The sequence below is a fragment of the Hemiscyllium ocellatum genome, chromosome 25 (assembly GCF_020745735.1).
Source record: "Hemiscyllium ocellatum isolate sHemOce1 chromosome 25, sHemOce1.pat.X.cur, whole genome shotgun sequence".
Taxonomy (NCBI): Eukaryota; Metazoa; Chordata; class Chondrichthyes; order Orectolobiformes; family Hemiscylliidae; genus Hemiscyllium; species Hemiscyllium ocellatum.
Window position 1 is genome coordinate 22,407,334 of NC_083425.1, and position 21,045 is coordinate 22,428,378.

Consider the following 21,045-nt stretch of genomic DNA (forward strand, 5'->3'; position numbering starts at 1 on the left):
CATGTCAGTGATGTAGATTCTGGAGTAGAATAGGCAAATGCTTAGCAGCAATTCTGTTATTAGAATGATACTTGCATTGACAAATCTCTCTTTTTAAAGAATATTGTGGAATCCCTCAAAATCCTTTCTATTAAAGTTTTCCCATTTTGGCATTTTTGTTGCTATTAAACACAATCACAGTCTCGTGAAGGTCCTATTGTCATGTTTAGCATCATTCATGTAAGAGCCAGCAGATTGCTTGCTGACCATCAGTCAATATTTCTTTGCTGCAGATGTCCCTCACTGCAAGCTGCTACTGATTCTGTGGGAGGATAGTATCTGGAATTCATTCTACTAAGCGTTGTTCTAATTTACTTGCTCAAGGATCTCACATCTCTTGGGAGTGGAAATATTTTCTGTTCTGTGTCATATTATTGCATTAACACTCTAACCACAAACTCATGTGTTTTAGATGAAGAGCATTCTGTGCTTGACAAAGGCACCTTCACTTTCTGTCTACTTGAATGTTCTGGTTCTGATTCTGACACGGATGGCAAGGGTTTAAGCAACTCTCAGGAACCTAATTGTTGCCGGGTCACCTCTTGGGTTCTAAGACTGGGGTGCAGGTTTGCTGAAATGGGTGGTGTAAGGTTTCTCTCTGTTCACAGTTTGTGTCTTTAACCAGGTGACCTCAACTTTGTAGCACTGACTGCGAAAGGCAAGGTGATGACGTGTACTTTACCTTCCAGTTCAAGTGCAGCCAAAAGCATGAACTTCAAAGCACCTAGCGCAGGGCAACGCATTAAGGATCTCCTCGCTGGGATTGGCAGTGTCACTGACAGGTAGGAGGATAATATGAGTTAAAGCTTTTCTATGGATGCACTGCCTGGTTAGTGCCAAGTCAGGTAGACCACTCATACAGGACAGTTTACAGTGGCCAACAGTGGCCCTTGTTTACGGTGGGGTTGCTATTCCTGATCAGAAAATGAATGGTGACACCAGTTTGGGTTTTGTTATGGCGCCATGTTGGGTTGCTTTCTCCTAACTCCTTTTTGAAGTTTTAGGAAGAATGGCAGCATAGAGACAGAGAGCCTGTGTCGATTCACTGCTTTCTCTGTTATAACTCGAACAGTATTTTGACAGGAAATACCAATGAATGCCCCTTCCCTCACAGTTCCTTGCTGGCTTCTGGATGTTCTGATAAAAGTAGAATTTGTTTGTGGAACTCTCTCCCAGCAACCTCTGAAGAAGAGCAGATCAGGACAACAGTAAAATCAAAATTCACTTGTCTTTTTTTTTCTCGTCCCCAGAATCACATCCCTGAAGCATGTCATGCAGCAAAAAGACAAAGCTTTAAAGGGGCTGAACCAGGACTTCAACATATGCTGTGGGCTGCTATCCAGTCAGGAAGATCAGGAGAAGGGAACGGTGTCTTCGAAACAACTAATCAGCTGTTGTGTCACTGCAAAGTGGAACCGCTTACTGCTGCAGGATTCACTAGTTGTTTCTTGCATTTTGGAGAACTTCAGTGATTGGCCACTGGAACACAAGTGGTCTCTTTGTGTCAAGGTTATTAAGCAGACATCTGCTTTGACCAAAAGCTCGGACAGCACAGCCTTTACTTACAATTTTCCCATCACTGAACTTGCACCTGGAAAGAAGATGGAGGTCACTGTCCCTTTGAACTCTGCGAGTGATGATTTTATTGCATTTCCTGTGTCGATTCACTGCTTTCTTTATTATAACTTGAACAGTATTTTGACAGGAAATATCAATGAATGCCCCTTCCCTCACAGTTCCTTGCTGGCTCCTGGATGTTCTGATAATAATGGAATTTGTTTGCCTTTAAACACTCACGTGATTGATTTGTTAGATTGCCTGCACATTAATGGAGGAGGAGCAGCTGAAGTGGTACCAGCTCTGAACATCAACCGCAAATCCAGAATATCAGACCCGTTAAAAATATTTCTGCAGTCCTTGATGTGCTTTGAAGCTGACAACGTTAAAGACAGTGAAAAGTTAAAAGGTTCTTTCAGTGTTCTGGCTAGTGAGAGTACTGCTAAAGAACCTTTCTCAGCTTCCATCAAGTTGTCACATGAACTGCTGAAGGCTGTTCTGAAAGATTTGGGCACAGGTAGGAAAGTTTGATTTATGAATGATGGACTGAGATCTGATCTGTCAGCATGTATATCTGAGATTGTCCAACTACTTTGATTTCAGGCACACTTACCTGTGGAGTGACAGCACCACCAATCTGTATCCAAGGCCTCTAACCATGGCTGTTCCAAGCTTGTGACCAGGTAGCACTGAGCAAGGAAGTTGTGCACAGAATTTCCCTGGGACACTTTCTGGCTATTGTCAGTGTCTCTTTCAAAGACTCGGCCAAGCTTGGTCATTCCCACAAAACAACCCAGTGTACTAACCCACTAAAATGTTGGGAGGCTTTCTGAGATCGATTTTGACTGTGTGACAGTGCAAAATGTGCGATGACAAGTTGGCAGCCTCTCCTGACTTATTAAAATAGTTCATGATTTAATCAAAATCTTATGAGTTACCCTGCTTTGTTCTGCATCTATTTTTCTTTCTCTTGGAGATACTGAGGTTAGTTCCACATTTAGCTGTTGACCTCTGGTACCTCACTGTTCATGTGTTGCCAGGTTATTCACTGGAAATCCAGCCTCACACGACATCTCGACATGTAGACTCAGCCCCAGGGTACGATTGGGAGTTGGCATTTTCTCAAGGCCAGGAATGAATTGCTATTTCACTAGAGGTGCCGTATATAAAACGGACAGTTGGGAATGGTGGACGATACTGTTGCAGTTTGTTCCCACTGGCATTGTGGCCACGAAAAATTCAAAACCGAATAGCTTGCAACCTTCTTGGATCTGCTGTGTGTCCCTCCTGGCAGTCTTCTGTATGGAATTTTCTGGAACTCTCTCTGGCTGAAGCATCAGATTTTAAAAACCCATGAGTGTTTTGACTAAGTTCAGCCCATAACATATGCTACAGCTGATTTTATCATTAAAAGGTTTTTCTTTTGAGGGGCTGTTTTGTCACTAGGGTTTCATATGGCCCACTTAAACTGGAAAAACAAGCAGCAGGGCCATCTCAAATTTTGGCTTTTTATATTCAAGTTGTGACTGAAGAGCACACAAAGTTGCCAGCTATGGTTGGATGCATGCCTGGAGGTTAATCACATGACTTTCTTGTGGCCCACCCAATCAAACAGTTTTTCCATCTCCCATTACTGTGTTTAAAGAAAACAGGGGAAAAAATGTACAATTTCCTCTCAGCTTACATTCAGAAGGAACATCTAGGTAATTATCCTTAATTCCAGGATGATCAAATGGAGCTGACAATCTAAAGGAATATTTGAGTGTTATGAAACCAGGGTAAAGTAAAAAAAAATAAAAGTAAAGCCGTAGCGGTCATGAGTTCAGTGAATTTCATATGAAAAGTAGTCACTTAAAAAGGCTTCCTGTTTAATGGTACCAATGCATTAAATTAGCCTGGTGTGGATTATTTGAGCTGAAAATGTGTTGCTGGAAAAGCGCAGCAGGTCAGGCAGCATCCAAGGAACAGGAAATTCAACGTTTCGGGCACAAGCCCTGCCTGACCTGCTGTGCTTTTCCAGCAACACATTTTCAGCTCTGATCTCCAGCATCTGCAGACCTCACTTTCTCCTCGTGGATTACTTGAGTTTAGGGTATCTTTATTTCTTCTGGGCCACAGTTTTCTTGATACTGAGTGGTGAGCTGGCAGGAGATGGTGGGCTTTGAGCCATTTGTACTTGGCCTCACTGATAAAGGTGAGCACAACTCACTGAGCATAGGGCTAGCTGTGGCAGTGGTTACACAGATGAATTCTGTGGGGAAAGTGTCTCGTTTTGCTCTGCCATAATAAATGTGGTGAAGCTGGTATCTAATTAAAGTTCTTGCTTCTCATTTCAACATTTATGGGCTTGGTTTGGGAAAGGGTAGTTTGTTTAGTTTGTCAGGTTTGTTAAAAGTGTGATTCAGAAGATACTGTCTAGCAGAGATAGGCCCTTTTTTACTTAATGCCAGTTTTTTCTTACTGTTTAGTATGTGACATTGTATCTTCCTCCCACCAATACCTCCAAGTGGATTTTGAAAAGCAAAATGATTTCAGGAAATATTGCATCATGCCCCTGTGTTTATAAGTTAAGTCAAAAATAGATAAGATTGAGCAAATGTGACAGAGAGATCATTAGTCTGTATTTGGCATAAAATGTGCTTGATGCTGATCCCAATTTTTATTGACAGAGAGTCTCCACTGTTTCCAAGTCCTGCAGCTCCAATTCTGCCCATAGATTTATTCAAGATTAATGTTCAGCACTTTATTGCTCCAGTGCTGAAATTGTTGCTAACTCAGGGATTGTGCTGGAGGCATCTAACAGCAGGTTTTGTTTACTGAGATATTACTGACTCCCTTGTCAGTTCGGTCTCAGACTGATACTGCTGCAGTTACTAATTTAAAATAGAAGACTGTGTCCAAATCAAGAGATGTTCCATTGTCCTGAAAACACTTAGTTCTCTGCCTGTAGCTAGATGATTAGAGCCTGGATTGGACAATGTGGGTTATGTGGGAAGATTGGCTAGCTTGGGGTTATTTTCCTTTTACAACAGAGGAGAGAGACTTGATTTAAGACCTGATTTAAAACAACATAGTGTCTCATTAGAGTGGATAGGAAAATCCTATACTCTGTAGATGTAGTGACCAAACCAAGGGCCATAGACTTAATGCAAGCGGTAGCAATTTTTTTTGCTGTAATTTGAAGGAAATGCTTTCACCCAGACGATGGTCGGAAACTGGAAGATGCCGCATGAAAGGGTCTAGAGGCAGAACCTTTCCTAACATTTAAAAAGTACATGCATATGTTCAGAATTGCTGTAACCTATAAAGTTACATATCAAAGGCTGGAAAATAGGATTATGCTGGATAGTTGTTAACTAGTATGGATGTGATGGGCCGAATGGTTTTTGATATCCCTGCTATTACTTACGATGAACTGCACTACCATTTTTTCAATTAAGTTACCTCAAAGTGGCCCCCTGTGATTTCCCGGGGACAGCTCCAGGAAAACTAACTTCAAGTTTTCCGTTCATTGCTTTTTTCTACAGCTTCCTCTGGTGAGGACACAACAGCAACATAACTCCAGTGTCTCTATACAAGTAAACAATTCTGAAACTTCAACAAAATTCTATCTAATCTATTGTTTTACTACAGTAATCAGTAGATTGCTGTGGAGTCAGTAGATGAATTGCAAGGGGTTTTCAGTTATTCTGCTTGAACATTTTAATTGAGTGTACTTTCCATGATTGACCCATAGAGCATTTCCACTGAGTTGGTGTTTTCCCTCTTTTTTTTCTTTCCCCACCTCCCCCCAGGAAATGGTGCAATGAATGGATCTGATGTCCTTCAGTGGCTGTTCTCTGGCAATCCTGAGGTGGCAACAGTAAGGATGCAGCCTCTACCAATGGTGCACTGTATTGCACCGGACGCCAGCAGGGTCCGGATACTCTCAAAGCAGGTGAATGGTTAATGCTTGCTCTGTCGGAGATTGTCAGTTAGTTAATGCTGGGTTTTGTGAATCCTGCCTACTGTTATGAAGGCCTATCCAGTGAGAAACAAGAATTTTCAAGAGCAGAAGTGACATTTGATAAAGTGGTAAGGGAGCTGGACATTTAAATTTTAGTATGAAATTAGAAAAAGATTGCGATATTGCTTATTTCCATTAATTGTACTACTTAATTCAAAATGGATTATTTCCCTCTTGTCGGCAGCATTTAGGTGCATGAACCTTGACCCAGCCTTGCAGACGCACTGATTCTGCTGTTACCCCTACAGGTTGCCATTGCCGATTTCTTTGTTGATGGACCACTCACTGTCATGGAAATTGTGATGGAATGTTCTTCGCTAACCACGCTTTGTTTCTTGCATCAGGCAATTACACGGCGTGTCCAGGTAGGATGTTGACAGTCTGTGCTGGCCAGAGCTACTCCTGTCCTCACTGCTCTACATTGACCCTCCACTAAGTCACTCAGAACTCCAATGGGTCCTGCATGGTGTGACTCATTGAACATTGATGGATCCTTGATCAGGTGGCTGAAAATTTAAAGTCAAAAGATTTGGTTACAAAGTACACAAAGTGCACCTCCACACACATCATTTACTGCATCCGCTGCACCCGATGTGGCCTCCTCTATATTGGGGAGACAGGCCGCCTATTTGCAGAACGTTTCAGAGAACACCTCTGGGACACCTGGACAACCAACCCAACCACCCCGTGGCTCAACACTTCAACTCCCCCTCCCACTCCACCAAGGACATGCAGGTCCTTGGACTCCTCCATCGCCAGACCATAGCAACACGACAGTTGGAGGAAGAGCGCCTCATCTTCCACCTAGGATGAACTCAGATTTCTCCAGTTTCCTCATTTCCCCTCCCCCCACCTTGTCTCAGTCCCAACCCTCGAACTCAGCACCACCTTCCTAACCTGCAAGCTTCTTCCTGACCTCTCCGCCCCCACCCCCACTCCAGCCTATCACTCTCACCTTAACCTCCTTCCACCCATCGCATTTCCAACGCCCCTCCCCCAAGTCCCTCCTCCCTACCTTTTATCTTAGCCTGCTTGGCACACTCTCCTCATTCCTGAAGAAGGGCTCGTGCCCGAAACGTCGATTCTCCTGCTCCTTGGATGCTGCCTGACCTGCTGCACTTTTCCAGCAACACATTTTCAGCTCAGTTACAAAGTACAATCAATGATTGAAACATTAAGCTCTTGCATATTGAAAGGGACAGGCAGCATGTTCCTGTTGTTAAAGGGAGATGTTTTTTGATTCTTCCCAACATAAAGATTCTTGAAACAAGATTCCCTCTTTCAGATTTCATCCCCAGTAAAAGGAGGCCATTTGGCCTGTTGCTTGTGAGCGGGCTCTCGATCTGGTATTCTTTTCTAGTGACTGGTGAAGCGGTTGTAAGATTCACTTAGACAGTTGTGTACTTTCTCCTTGTTTTCATTGGGGCAGTAGAGCTGTTAAATGGAGCTGATAAAGCCAGACTGATCGGAGTCCTGTTTCCATCCAGCCATCAATGTCTTGCTCTTCGCACAGCTGATGCATGGCCCAACCACAGCACTGCTTTAAATGGCTTTACTGGAGACACAATCTGCAAAGAGGCGATCTTGTGTTTAGAATCTTTACGCTGATAAGAATAAAAAACTGTTTCCCTTTAACTGCTTGTACCTTTTGATAGATGAGAGGACAATGTTTCGACCGTGTATCTGAATCTTCACTTTATCTTTGTTGTTCCTCGATTGTTTATGAATAGAATTGAGTTGTTCTGTTTATAAACAGTAAGGGTGGTGGGAGGATCAAGGTTGACAAAAGCATACTGTCTATGAAGCCCATCCCTGTAAAAGCCTGTGGATGTTCTATCTTAATATCATGATCTTGTTCTCTCCCCATATCCCCTTGATACCTTCTGTATTTAGAAATCCATTTCTCTCATTTTTAGTGATTTAGCTTCCACAGCCTTCTACTGTAGAGAATTCCATAGGTTCACCTTTTCATCGAATTCCTACAGTGTGGTCCACACCGACCTTCCATAGAGTAACCCACCCAGACCTATTCCCCTACCCTATTGTTCTACATATACCCCGACTAGTGCATCTAATCCGCATGTCCTTGAACACTAATTTAGCATGGACAGTTCACCTAACCTACACATCTTTTGGATTGTGGGAGGAAATCGGAGCACTTGGAGGAGACCCATGCAGACACGGGGAGAATGTGCAAACTCCACACAGTTTGGAATTGAAGCCGGTCCCTAGCGCTGTGAGGCAGCAGTGCTCACTACTGAGCCACCTGCCTCTGACTGAAGAAATTTCTCTTCACTTCAGTCCAAAATGACCTACTGTGTATCTTGAGGTAATGGCCATTTTCTCTGGACACTCTGATTAGGGGGATTATTATCACTGCATCCAATCTCTCCAATTCAGTTAGAATTTAATACATTTCAATTTTCTATCTTCTCATTCTTCTAAACTCCCCTTTAATGCAGGCTCAGTCGATGCTATCTGTCTTCATATGACAGACCTGCTATCCCAGGAATCAGTCTGATGAACCTTCACTGTGTTCCCTTTATGCTATGCACATTTTCCCTTGGGTAAGGATACCAAAACTGCATACACTATCCTGGCTATGCTCTCATCAAGACCTTGTATACATGCTTCCTTGTTTACAAGCCCAGTAAGACTTCCTTGCTGCTGTCGTCAACTCTCGTGCAGTGAAAGACAACATACCATTTGCCTTCCTGACTGCTCGCTGAACTTGCATGCCTGCTTTCTCATCTGTGATAACACCGATTCCTTTATACATTAGCATTTCCCAATCTATCGCCATTTAAACAATACTCTGCCTTTCTGTTTTGCACTCTGAGGTGTAAAATGCCACATTTATCCATGTTGTACTGCACGTGCCATGCATTTTCCCACTCATTCAACTTGTATAAATCACCCTTCAGCCTCTCTATGTCCTCCTCCTCACTCACAATCTGACCCAATTTTGTAACATCAGCAAAATATGCTGGAAATATGACATTTTGTTCATCATTCTAAATCATTGATATATGTGCTGATTGGTGGATCCCAGGCACTGATCTCTGCAGCATCCAGTTGTCACCGCCTTTCCCTCTAAAAGCAAATCATTTATTCCGATTCTGTTTTCTGACTGTTAACTAATTCTCAAACCATGGCAAAGTGAGGACTGCAGATGCTGGAAACCAGAGTTTAGATCAGAGTGGTGCTGGAAAAGCACAGCAGGTCAGGCAGCATCCGAGGAGCAGGTGAATCAACATTTCAGGTAAAAGCCCTTTTGCCTGAAACGTCGATTTTCCTGCTCCTCGGATGCTGCCTGACCTGCTGTGCTTCTCCAGCACCACTCTGACCTAATTATCAAACCATGCCAATATATTACCATCAATCCTGTGTGCTTTGAGTTTGCACACTAACTTCTTTGAAGGATTTTATTTAAAACCTTTTCTATAACCTAAATATACCATGTTCACTGATCCTCCTTCCTCTAATAGTTATGCCTATTAAACAAAAATCAGTAGGTTTTTTAACATGATTTCCCTTTCATAAATCCATGTTGACTTGTGTAATCCTGTTGGTATTTTCTAAGTGTCCTGATACCACATCCTTTACAGTATACTCCAATATTTTCCCTCCTACTGATGTTAGGTCTTTAATTTACAGTTTTCTCTCTCACTCATTTTTTAAAATACCGGTGTACATTTGCCACTCCCTACTCTACTGGGACAGTTCCAGAATTTATCGAATTTTGGAAGTTGCCAACAGTGCATCCAATATTTCCATGACCACCACCTTTTGTGTCTTGACATGTCGATTATCAGACCATGAGGATTGATCTGTTTTCTGCTCTGTTAATTTCTATTCCTGCACTCCTTTTTTTAAAACACTAATATCCTACAATTCCTCCTTCCCAACAGACCCTTGCTTGAGGGATATGGACCAGGAGCAGGCAGGTGGGACTAGTAATTTTGGGATTAAGTTTGGCATGGACTGGTGGTCCGAAGGGTCTATTTCTATGCTGTATGACTATGATTATGACTCTGTCTTCTTCTATGAAGGAGAGCCAAATGTAGCTGTTTAATTGCTCTGTCATTTCTTTGTTCTCCGTTATCAGTTCTCCCATTTCAGACTGTAAGTTTGTCTTTACTAATCTTTTTCTTTTTAAATACCAATAGAACCTCTTACAGTCTACTTTGTGCCTTGCAAGTTTACACTCAATCTGTTTTTCCTCTCTTAATCAACTTCTTGATCCTCTTTTGCTGAATTCTAAACTACTTCCAGTCCTGAGATTTGCTACATTTTGTGCAAATTAATATGGCTCGTCTTTGGATCTAACATAGTAAATAAGAGATGTTAAGATTATGTTCTTTCATTGAATTTTCTGTTATTATAGCTGTGGAGCACTTGGCAAAGTGACACTGCAGTGCCGTGTTAGTGGAAACGTACAGTGGAGGTATATTTAGCTGTTCCAATCCTGTGGGACCCTCACTGGTTCCTGCCATTGCAAGTCAAAATGATCTCCAAGGTGGAGGGCTGGTCCGTGGGGAGAGGAAATGAAGGCATATAGAAGCTTGCTATTTCCACATAGGAAAGGTGGCAAGATCAGGAGGAGTGTTGGCTCCATGAGGCCTGTCCTCACCACCGCATCCTCAAAAATCAGGCCTTCACTGTGGGCTACCGGCGTCCCTCATTGGTTGAGAATTGGTCTCCTGCCTGGGGTTTTAGAGAGGAACAGGGTGAATCAGGAAAGAAGAAATAACAGCACATTTTTACCAGGGAAAAACACCAGCTAAAGCACTGGCATGGACGGACAAATCATTAATCTTTACAGTTAAAGTAATGCTTAGTTGTAGAGTAACTGCTATTTCTCATTCAGTCACTGTTTGTAAAAAGTAATGAAGTGTGAGGGATGTACAATGTAACCAGATGTTTGAGACCTTCATAGCAAACCTGTCATTTGACCAATCTTCTCAAATTGATTAATTGTACTTATGTTTCTTTTACACTGAACAGATGCTGTTGGAGCAGAGTTCTCCCAGCAGTGACTCATTGCCTGGCTTTCGAGTACAGTGTCTAAGACGGCTGATACACAATGCTGAGGTAAAGGGAGTGTAAAATAAACTTGGGAACTCTGCTGAGACTTGAGTGAGGGGCTCGGCAGATGCGGGGAAGGCAGACTGTGCTATTGATTCGCTAATTGAAAACCTAAAGCCCAAGATGTATACCCCATATATCTTCCCCTCCCTCCAATCCCTCCATCATTCTTATAATCCCTGAGGTCTGGCAAATTACCTGATAACACAGTGTTGACCCTTGGAAAAGGTTACATCTTCAAAGTCGATCCTAGGATTATGTTTAAACCTGGAGCAGTAACCTGTCTGAATTACAACTGAGCATCTCCTGGATGCTCTCTCAGGCAGGAATAACTGGGAGAAGGTAAAAATAAACCAGTGTGCATCCGATCGAAATATTTCAGTTACCAAAGGTAGAAATCATTTAGGTGAGTCCTGGAGGCAGCTCCCTAAAAGGCACTCATTTATTCTGGCAACATTCTGCACAACCAGCCACCTTGGGACTGGGCACCACTGGTCTTACTGGTTTGCTGTAATGCGTGTGTGTGTATATTCTAAGACAGGGATGAGAACATTACTAACACCATCTGGCCTTGTCTCCTGAGCACCCAGCTACGGCTTCTCTGTCGCCAGCAAGTCTGTGGTATGTTTTTAACATTGTTAACCTATTTGAGCCTATGTCAAGGTTTATGGATGAGCTGTTTTCTTATTGTGCTCAGCAATATCTTAGGTCAGTATGATACTTCCTGCTAGACTGGAGGAATGTTTGTTAGAGAGACTGGCACTGACAAAGTTGCCACGCAGTCAGCAGGGTCCCAGGCTTGATTCTCAGCACTTTTTTTTATTTCAAAAGTTTATTCAGAAGAAAATCTTAAATACGTACAAACATAGCTTGGTTCTGTACAGTAGCATATGAAGGAACAAGCAAACATTGGAGTTTGACTTTGTACAACAAACTAGATCATGGCATTTCTTACTGGTGTAAGATTATATTTACATTTATTTGAGGCACTGGAAGGATCCAATAAATGAACAAACCTCCATTTAACTTCAGCAGGAAGACCTCCTCTGTGCCTTGGCAGCAGCTGCCCCAGGCTTTCATGCGTCCCCCAGCAGGTAGTCCTGGACCTTGGAATGTGCTAGTCTGCCACACTCGGTCAGGGTCAACTCCTTGTTGTGGAAGACCCACAAGTTTTGGACAGACCAAAGAGTCTTTCACTGAGTTGATGGCTCTCCAGGTGCAGTCAATGTTTCTCTTGGTGTGCATCAGTATGTTTTCTTAACTTCAGAAATATACTTTATTCATAAAAGAAATATTTATTTACATAGTCACAAATACACTTCAGTTCCGTACAGAAGCATATCAAGGAAACAAACTAACATTGGAGGTTGATGCTATCCAAACAAACTAAAGGCATTTCTTACTTGAACCAGACTAAATTTACATGCGTTTGAGGCAACAGGAGGGTCTGTTAACTGAACAGACCCCCATTTACCTTCAGCAGGAAGACCTCAGACAGTGGTCTTTCCCCACTGAGCCTTGACAGCAGCTGCCCCAAGCTTTAGAGTGTTCCTCAGCACGTAGACCTGAACCTTGGGATGTGCCAGTCTGCAACACTCAGTCGAGGTCTGGAAGACCAACATGTTTCAGGCAGACCGAAGAATGTCTTTTACCAAGTTGATGGTCCTCCAGGCGTAAGTACTCATGAGTTGGCTGATATCTGTTGGAATAACAGGAGAGCCATTCCAGTTCAGTATCCCTGTGCTCAGGAGGGGAAACGCTCGGTCAGGTTCTGATGACTATCCATTGACTTCTTTTGGAAACTGGTCTTGAGTTTCAGATGGAAACAGAATTAAATTTGGTTGTGCTGCTCACATAGAGTCACACAACACAGAAACAGACTGTTTGATCCAACCATGCCGAACATAATCCCAAACTAAACTAATCCCACCTGTCTACCCCTGGCCCATATGCCTCCAAACCTTTTCTCTATTCATGGATCTATCCAAATGTCTTTTAAATGTTGTAATTATACCCACATCCACCACTTCCTCAGGAAGTTAACTCCACATGTGAATCCCACTCTGTGTAAAAAAAAATTGCCTCATGTCTTTTTTTAAATCTCTGTTCTTTCACCTGAAAAATGTGCCCCCCTAGTCTTGAAATTACCCATCCTAGAGAAAAGACAGCTACTATTAACTCTATCTATACCTCTCATTTTTTTTTATAAACTTCTGTCAGATTGCCTCTCAACCTCCTACGCTCTAGTGAAAAATATCCCAACCTTTATTTATGATGCAAACTTTCCATACCCTGGTAAATCTCTTCTGAACCCTCTCCAGCGTAATATTCTGCCTGTAACTGGGCGACCAGAACTGGACACAGTATTCCAGAAGAAGCCTCACCAATGTTCTGTGCAATCTCAACATGACTTCCCAACTCCAATACTCAAAGGAATGAGCAATGAAGGCAAGTGTGCCAAACACTTTTTTAACTCCCCTGTATATGTTATGCACAAGAATTATGTCCTTGCACCCCTAGGTCCCTCTGTTCTATAACATTACCCACAGCCCCACCAGAAATTGTGTAAGCCAACATACAGGATTTCCTCTACAGGGTGACACAAACCCTGAGATGGGTCAGAGAACACATATATGCACGATGTTTTTCACATCAAATGCTCTATAAATGATCACCATTGAGGCTATTGTTTAATGAACGAGAATTCCAATCAATTAGTAAATAAAATACAAGCAACCAAATTTTGAAAGTACTGTTCAGGCTTGGTGAGAAGTTCTGATTCAAAGTTTTAAATGAAAGGAAATTGATTTAAACAGAGATTTTTCCCATCACTTATTCTTGTTGCTGAACCTGCTGAAAAAGGGTGAAAATTAATCTTGATTTTGATCCTGATTATAAGAATCTACATCATAAACCAAAGGGCAGTGCAACTCAAGAGATCCTGCCAGTGAATCTGTTAAAAATGTGTTGCTGGTCAAAGCACAGCAGGCCAGGCAGCATCTCAGGAATAGAGAATTCTCTATTCCTGAGATGCTGCCTGGCCTGCTGTGCTTTGACCAGCAACACATTTTCAGCTGTGATCTCCAACATCTGCAGACCTCATTTTTTACTAGTGAATCTGTTAAGGCATGTAGAGACCTATTTAGGTAACAGTACTATGCACTGAGAACAATTGACTTAGCTACCTCCAGTTGGTGAAGAGCACAGTGAATATTATTTTCTGGAACTGAATAAAAATTCTATCACTTGGGGATGTGCTGTCATCTCTCAATTCTACACTCTGCCATTCAACAGTAATTTTCTTACTAAGAGGTTTCTCAGTCGGGCATAAATTCAAAAATGCAGTGCATGTTCGGTTCAGACTAGGTGCTGATGTTATTATGATCTAACAGACTGTACATGGCAACAAAGGACAGAGAGTATCTGATGTTGGCTGTTGCGTCCAAATAGGCATTTCCACAGGGACACTTGGAAAATCAAAAGTCATGTGAAAAGTTCGGAGATGATTTTGCATTGGATGCTAAATGGTTTAGGAATTTAGAATTGGGGGCAACATTTTCAGGAATGATAGTTCAGCCAATTTGGACTAAGGTGAGGATGAATTTCTTCCCACAGAGGGCTGTGTATCTTTGGAATCTGCTGCCTCCAAGAACGGTGGCTACTCAATTGAATAATGTCAGGGTTGAGATCAACAGACTTTGGGATGACAGGGAATCAAAGGTTATTGTGAACAGGCAAGAAAGTGAGGTTGCATGAGTGGTTAAGTAGCTAGTCAATGCACACTGTTATTGCATCTGTATGATGACTAGTATGTGACGTAGTGAGGGGCTACCATCACCAATGCAAATCTAATTTACTATCAGTTTCAGTGCTTAATTATCCAGATCAGTTAGTATTGTATTGTGAGCTTTTTGCTGGGATGTTGTTACGATAGCTCTTGATCTCTTCCTGACCAGTGAACCTCAGCTAATACAGGTGCAGAATACAATATCCTGCGTTGTTTGATTCAAGCACTTTAATTTGTAAAGATCCCTCTTCATTCTTGTATACTTCTGCAGAAAGAGGTTTCAGGCCAACATGTATGTTCAATTTTGTATCTATTATATGCTCAATCTGCAAAAGGGTATTTATTCTGATCAGAGCTGAAGCTGGCTGGTTAGCAAAATTGGTCAAATTGTACACCTGGATCTTACATCTTAAAAAGGAAATCTGGAATTGAATTTGACTAAGTAAAATAAATCCGATGAGTTGATGCTTAAGGAATTTCTAACTTAACCACATTTTAGTTGGGACACCGATTTTGTTTATGGAATTGAATCTGCCTCCTAGTCAGATTCTGTCGGCCAAATTATGCTATGACTGTTTTTAAAAATGACCTAAATATTAGTGTCGACTATAAGAAAATGCCTACTGCAGTAAGGATTTTTTTAATGAAGAATTTTCTGGGCATGCTAGAGGCCTCTGGTGGCAGTAGATGATAATACACAAAGCTTTCCATTTTGCTCCAAAGAACAGTGCACAGTAGCTGGTATAGGACTCCAGTTCCACACTACATTGAAGACTGTAAATATCTCAGGGCAACTAAGGATGGGAATTAACACTGTGCCCACAACTCAAGAATAAAGAGAAGTTTGCGACTTCTGAGAAGATGTCCTTATACTGCAGTAACAAATCTTTCAACTGCATTTTATGCTCCTGAGATAGATAGCTTCCTAACCTATCCCTTTACTAATGTTATTGGCTTAGCTTCTTTTACTACATCTTTTCCCATAGTGCTTTTCTTTAATGACCAGCACTGTGACTTTGCGTGTCCCACCTTCTGGCAATGAAAACACCTTTTCCCACTGCCCTTCTGAAACCACTGGCACTGTAATTTACTGTGCCCCACTCCATATCCGTGGAAACACCTGAGGCCTTTCACCTGCTTTCCACCCTCTTGAGCTTCTTTTTTATCCTGTGGTAAATTCTTAGCAGTGCTGTCTACTCTTGGTTTTGTAGTGTAGGATCTCCCTTTCTCCCAACTTCTGTCCCTCACAGGACGAAATTCTGGCTGAAAGCTTATCTTATGCACCAGCTGTACTCATCTGCTACTTCTGCTGCCCTTCTCACTTCCTGAACTTGCTGTTCCTCCACATCAATTCTTACCATCTCCGGAAGTGAGTTTTTAAACTCCTGCAGCAGAATAATCTCTCTTAGAGCCTCAACTGTCTTAACTATTTTCAAAGCACACACCCATCAGTCAAAATATTTAATTCTTTTGAACTCAGCGTAAGTCTGACCAGATTCCTTTTTTGTGTTTCTGAAATGCTGCCTATGTGCTTCTAGTAACAATTCATAAGTACTTAAAATAGCCTATTTAACCTCTTTATAATCTCTTGACACCTTGTCTGACACTGTGGCAAACATCTCGCGAGCTCTGCCTACCAGTTTAGTCTGAGCTAGCATTACCCATCCACCCTCTGACCACCCCTCTGCCTAGCCAATTTTTTGAATGAAATAACAAAGGCTTCAACTTCTTTCTCATCAAAATGTGACGGAGTTTTGACATATTTGTATATATTACTACCTTCTGTTTTAATCTCTATCCTGTTACCTTGACTTTGCTGGCTAAGTCGCAACTTCTCAAGTTCACATTCTCTTTTTGTCTCTCCCTTTCTTCTTTCTCCCTTTGCTCAGCTAAAAACCTTCTCTCTCTCTCTCTCTCTCTCTTTTTCCTCTCTCTCTTCTGTCTCTCTTTCCCTTTCTCATTCCCTTTGTTTGTCTTCTAACTCCATTTTCCTCAGTTGTAATTTAAGTATTTTTTACCTCTACTGCACTTGTCTGTTTCTTTGACACATCTAAGTGTTTGAGTAATTCCCTTACAATTTCAGCTTTACTTCTGTCCTTCGTTAAACCCAAATCTAACTTATTTACTAATTCTAAAAATATGGCCTTTTTCTTTTCTTCTAAACTTTCTTGGCAAATTTGAGAATCATCTTCAAATCCCAGAACCTCTTTAGCAATTTTAAGAGCCATTTCTCTCTCTTCTAATTTAATCACAGAAATTAAACAAATTGTCTCACCTATGTTTTATTTAAAGATCTAGGACACTAACCTGCAAGTTAGCCTGACGTCGGTGGTAGGCAAGTTGTTGGAGGTAATCCAGAGGTACATTGTTTACAAGTATTTGGGAAGGCAAGGACTGTTTAGGGATCGTCAACATGGCTTTGTGCGTGGGAAATCATGTCTCACAAACTTGATTGAGTTTTTTAAAACAGTAGCAGGGAGGATTGATGAGGGCAGAGCGTTGGACGTGATCTGTGTTGACTTCGGTGGGGAGTTCAATGGGGTTCTTTGTGGGAGACTGACTGGCGGGGTTGGATCTCATGGAGTGCAGGGATATTTGGCCATTTGGATGCAGGGCCGGCTCAAGGGTGGAGAACAGAGGGTGGTGGTGGAGGGTTGTTTTTCAGGCTGGAGGCCTGTGACAGATGGAGAGCCACGGGCATTGGTGCTGTGTTCACTGCTTTTCATCATTTGTGTGGATGATTTGCATGTGAACTTGGGAGGTATATTTGGTGGGTTTTTGCAGGGTTGGGGGTGTTGTGGACGGCGAGGAAGTTGCCTCGGATTATGGCGAGGTCTTGATCAGATGGGCCGGTGGGCTACGGGGTGCTGCATTTGTGAAAGCAGGTCTTAGCTGGACTTATATACTTGGTGGGGTTCTGGGGAGTGTTGCCGAATGGGGAGACCTTGGAGTGCAGGTTCATAGCTCCTTGAAAGTAGAGTCGCAGGTAGATAGGTTAGTGAAGGCAGCGTTTGGTATTCTTTCCTTTATTGGTCAGGGCATTGAGTATCGGAGTTGGGAGGTATATTGCAGCAGTACAGGACATTGGTTAGGCCACTTTTGGAATATTGCTTGCACTTCTAATCTCCTTACTATTGGAAGGATGTTGTGAAACTTGAAAGGATTCAGAAAAGATTTACAAGGATGTTGCCAGGGTTGGAGGATTTGAGCGATAGGCAGAGGCTGAATAGGCTGGGGCTGTTTTCCCTGGAGCGTCGAAGGCTGAGGAGTGACCTGATAGAGGTTTATAAAATCAATGAGGGGCATGGATAGGGTAAATAGACAAAGTCTTTTCCCTGGGGTGGGGAGTCCAGAACTAGAGGGTTTGGGGTGAGAGGGGAAAGATATAAAAGGGACGTAAAGGGTAATGTTTTCACGCAGAAGGTGATGCGCGCATGGAATGAGCTGCCGGAGGAAGTGGTGAAGGCTGGTACCATTACAGTATTTTAAAGGCATCTGGATGGATATGTGAATAGGAAAGGTTTAGAGGAATATGGGCCAAGTGCTGGCAAATGGGACTAGATTAGGTTTGGATATCTAGTCAGCATGGACAAGTTGGACCGAGAAGTCTGTTTCTGTGCTGTATGACTCTATGACTCTATTTGTAGCTCAGGTTGAGATTCAGGTTGTAAGTTTGCTCGCTGAGCTGGTAGGTTTGTTCTCAGACGTTTTGTCACCATGCTAGGTAACATCATCAGTCAGCCTCTGGTGAAGCACTGGTCTGCAGTTCTCCATTGACTGTTCGTTCCACTGTGACATCCAGGAAGGGGAGTCTGTTGTCACAGTCAACCGCCAATGGAGAATTACAAACCAGCGTCTACAGGAAAGCAGCACACACCGACCAGATACTTAACTACAGGAGCAATCACCCCAACACCCACAAATAGAGCAGCATCAGGATATTACTTAAATGGGCCACAACACACTACAGCACCCAGGAACTATGAGCAGCAGAAGAAAAATATCTATTGAGCCTATTTAAGAACAAAGGATATCTGATAAGCACAGTCCGTCGTTTCTTAAAACAACAAACCCAAACAAGAAGACACAACACACCCAGGATACATGAACACCAACTAGCCACCAAAAGGCATGACCAGCTATCACTATTATCCTTACACACAGATGAAGGAGGACACCACTTCAACCGGGACAACACATCCATCCTAGGACAGGTTAAACAGCGACATACACAGGAATTCCTAGAGACCTGGCTTTCAAACCTCAACTCCATCAATAAATACATTTAATTTGGACCCCATTTACCAACCTCTGAGAAGAAGTCCTGGAAATGATATCACCAGGACTTAACAGACCAAGGAGCACAAATAGAAAGCGGGACAGAACGGTCATGCTTCATCAGCGGCTCACTGATGACGTTACCTGGTATTGTGATGAAACGTCTGAAATTAAACCTTCCAACCCAGTGAGCAAACTTACAACCTGAATAAAACAAGTTTTTTTTTAAATTCTCTACTTTTGGTGACTTAATTCCATGAACAGAATTCCCATCCCAGCAAAAATGCAATAAAGTTTGAAATTCATAAAGCAACAAATTAAAGGATTGCTTTTACTTGGTCAAATTCAACTCCCACTTTTACTCTTGAAGGCCAGGTCGATCCAGGTCGACAATTTGACCAATTTTCCAAATGTTGGGTGCAGGTGGGAGGATGCAGCAGTTCAAAGTGCTCTCTTCAGACGGTCCAGAATCACATTCCAGATGGTAGTCAGTTTGTGTTGCACAAAGAGCAAGAGATCTCTCTGGGATTGTTCACACTGTAATTTCTACTTTTGGGTTTTGTTTTACTTCAGGGCCTGCTTAAAGAGGTGCGGTCGTTGCGCGACCAGTTGTGTGTTGGGGTGGAAATCAATATGAGCGATACTGTGGCCAAACTTCTGCAGCTATACGGGCAGCTGAGGAACACTGATTTGGTTATCGTATAACAACTGGAACTGTTCAAACTACCCGATCTTCTGATTGTGAGACAAGAATTCTGGTCTTGAGCCAACCGGACACTGTGTAATTACATAAATGTAGTAATTGCAGCCCCCTTGGCCAAAGAGCTGGGGTAGTTTGCTTAAGCAGAGTCACTGTACTCTGAAAATAATTTGTAATGGAAAGCACTTTGTCGCATCATTGAAACATCACCGTGTTGTATAAAAACACAAGAAATGACATTGATGGTCACAGTGAAATAATGGATCAGTGGCAGGTTGGAGGATGTGGACTGATGTGTTTCTGCGATACTTGTGGTCTTTGTACCATTTGCATGAATCTCATTGTTAAACAAGAGCTTGCAATTCCTGATATTTCACTGTGATAAATGGCTCAACAATGTAAATGGTATTGTTGCCACAGACATGTGAGAGTTAATATGGGAAACTGCTTTTATCAGATGGGAGATACATAAATGTAACTTGATAACAAATACAGTGTTGAAAAACTTGAAATAAAATTGTTTGTCAATAAATGCTGACTGGTATCTGTAGCTATTTATTTAATTTCATTAAAAATACTAGTTTAAAGGTTTATACTGTATTGGAAAAATTAGAGTTAAATTGACTGTCCACAAGTCATTCAGATTGTGAAAGCTCTCTTTGATCCCTCCTGAGCTGTAACAACCACAGTGGTCATGGCATAACAACTAGCCTCAGTGCCTTAGGGTTAGGGATGATGAATTTGATGATCAGTCTGCTTTCAATAAATTGGCACTCACTGTTGAGGTTAATACATGAACAGAACCATTGTTACCCCAAATCCTTGTGGAAATACTTTTGTTGACAGAGTTGGTACCTTCAGAAGAAGGGGATGGAAGAAAATTGAAAATAGAGACTGACAAAGGTGTAGCACGTAGATAACAAGGTCAGAAGCAGAGTTCTTAGTTGGTGGTTACATAGTGTTACACTTTAATCATGTTTCCCAACATAATGAAGCAGTCAGTGCCTGCGCACAGCAAGTCTTGGATCCAAATTCGGGCTAATGAGTGCCAAGTAACATTGCCACTTGTGGGATGTCAATGCCATCTAGAACAAGAACCCAACCACCCCGTCTTTCTGTTCACCGTCCAAACCAGATTACCATGAACCTGGAACCCAGTTGAAGCAGCCACATTAATTCTGTTGCAGCGAGAGCAGGCCAGAAGCTGGATTTTGTGCTATGAGCGGCTGACATTCAGACCCAGCGAAAGCTTTCCTCCAGTTACATTTGAGGAACGTGATTGAACTGTCTACAATTGCCTGGGTGAGTGTACTAACAGCAACACTAGCCAGGACAATGCAGCCAGTTTGACCAGTATTTCATCACTGGCTCAAACACCCACTCTCACTAGCCATGATTACAGTGTGTGCAGTTGACAGGATGCTGACAATGATGATGGGACAAATGCCTCAATTTCTTACACTTACCCACCAGTCATGTGTGTGCTGCCCAGATACTGTGATCCTGGAGGTATTTAAAATGGCAGTTTCTGATTGGATCTATATGAAGTTCTAGGGATAGATGGACAGGTTTTACAGCCCTCTGGTCAGA

General features: G+C 42.3%; 1 protein-coding gene across 1 annotated transcript in view; it reads left to right on the forward strand.

Annotated features, from left to right (window-relative positions):
• The window catches only part of faap100 (FA core complex associated protein 100), a 34,656-nt gene extending 14,716 nt beyond the window's left edge, over nt 1-19,940 (forward strand). Inside the window, exons 4-9 of the mRNA XM_060844509.1 lie at nt 665-821; nt 1,290-2,113; nt 5,391-5,533; nt 5,851-5,967; nt 10,610-10,696; nt 19,329-19,940. Of these exons, the coding sequence (XP_060700492.1) occupies nt 665-821; nt 1,290-2,113; nt 5,391-5,533; nt 5,851-5,967; nt 10,610-10,696; nt 19,329-19,460 (1,460 nt within the window). The 3' untranslated portion in view covers nt 19,461-19,940. The remainder of the gene's footprint in view (nt 1-664; nt 822-1,289; nt 2,114-5,390; nt 5,534-5,850; nt 5,968-10,609; nt 10,697-19,328) is intronic.
• Nucleotides 19,941-21,045: the final 1,105 nt, after the last annotated feature.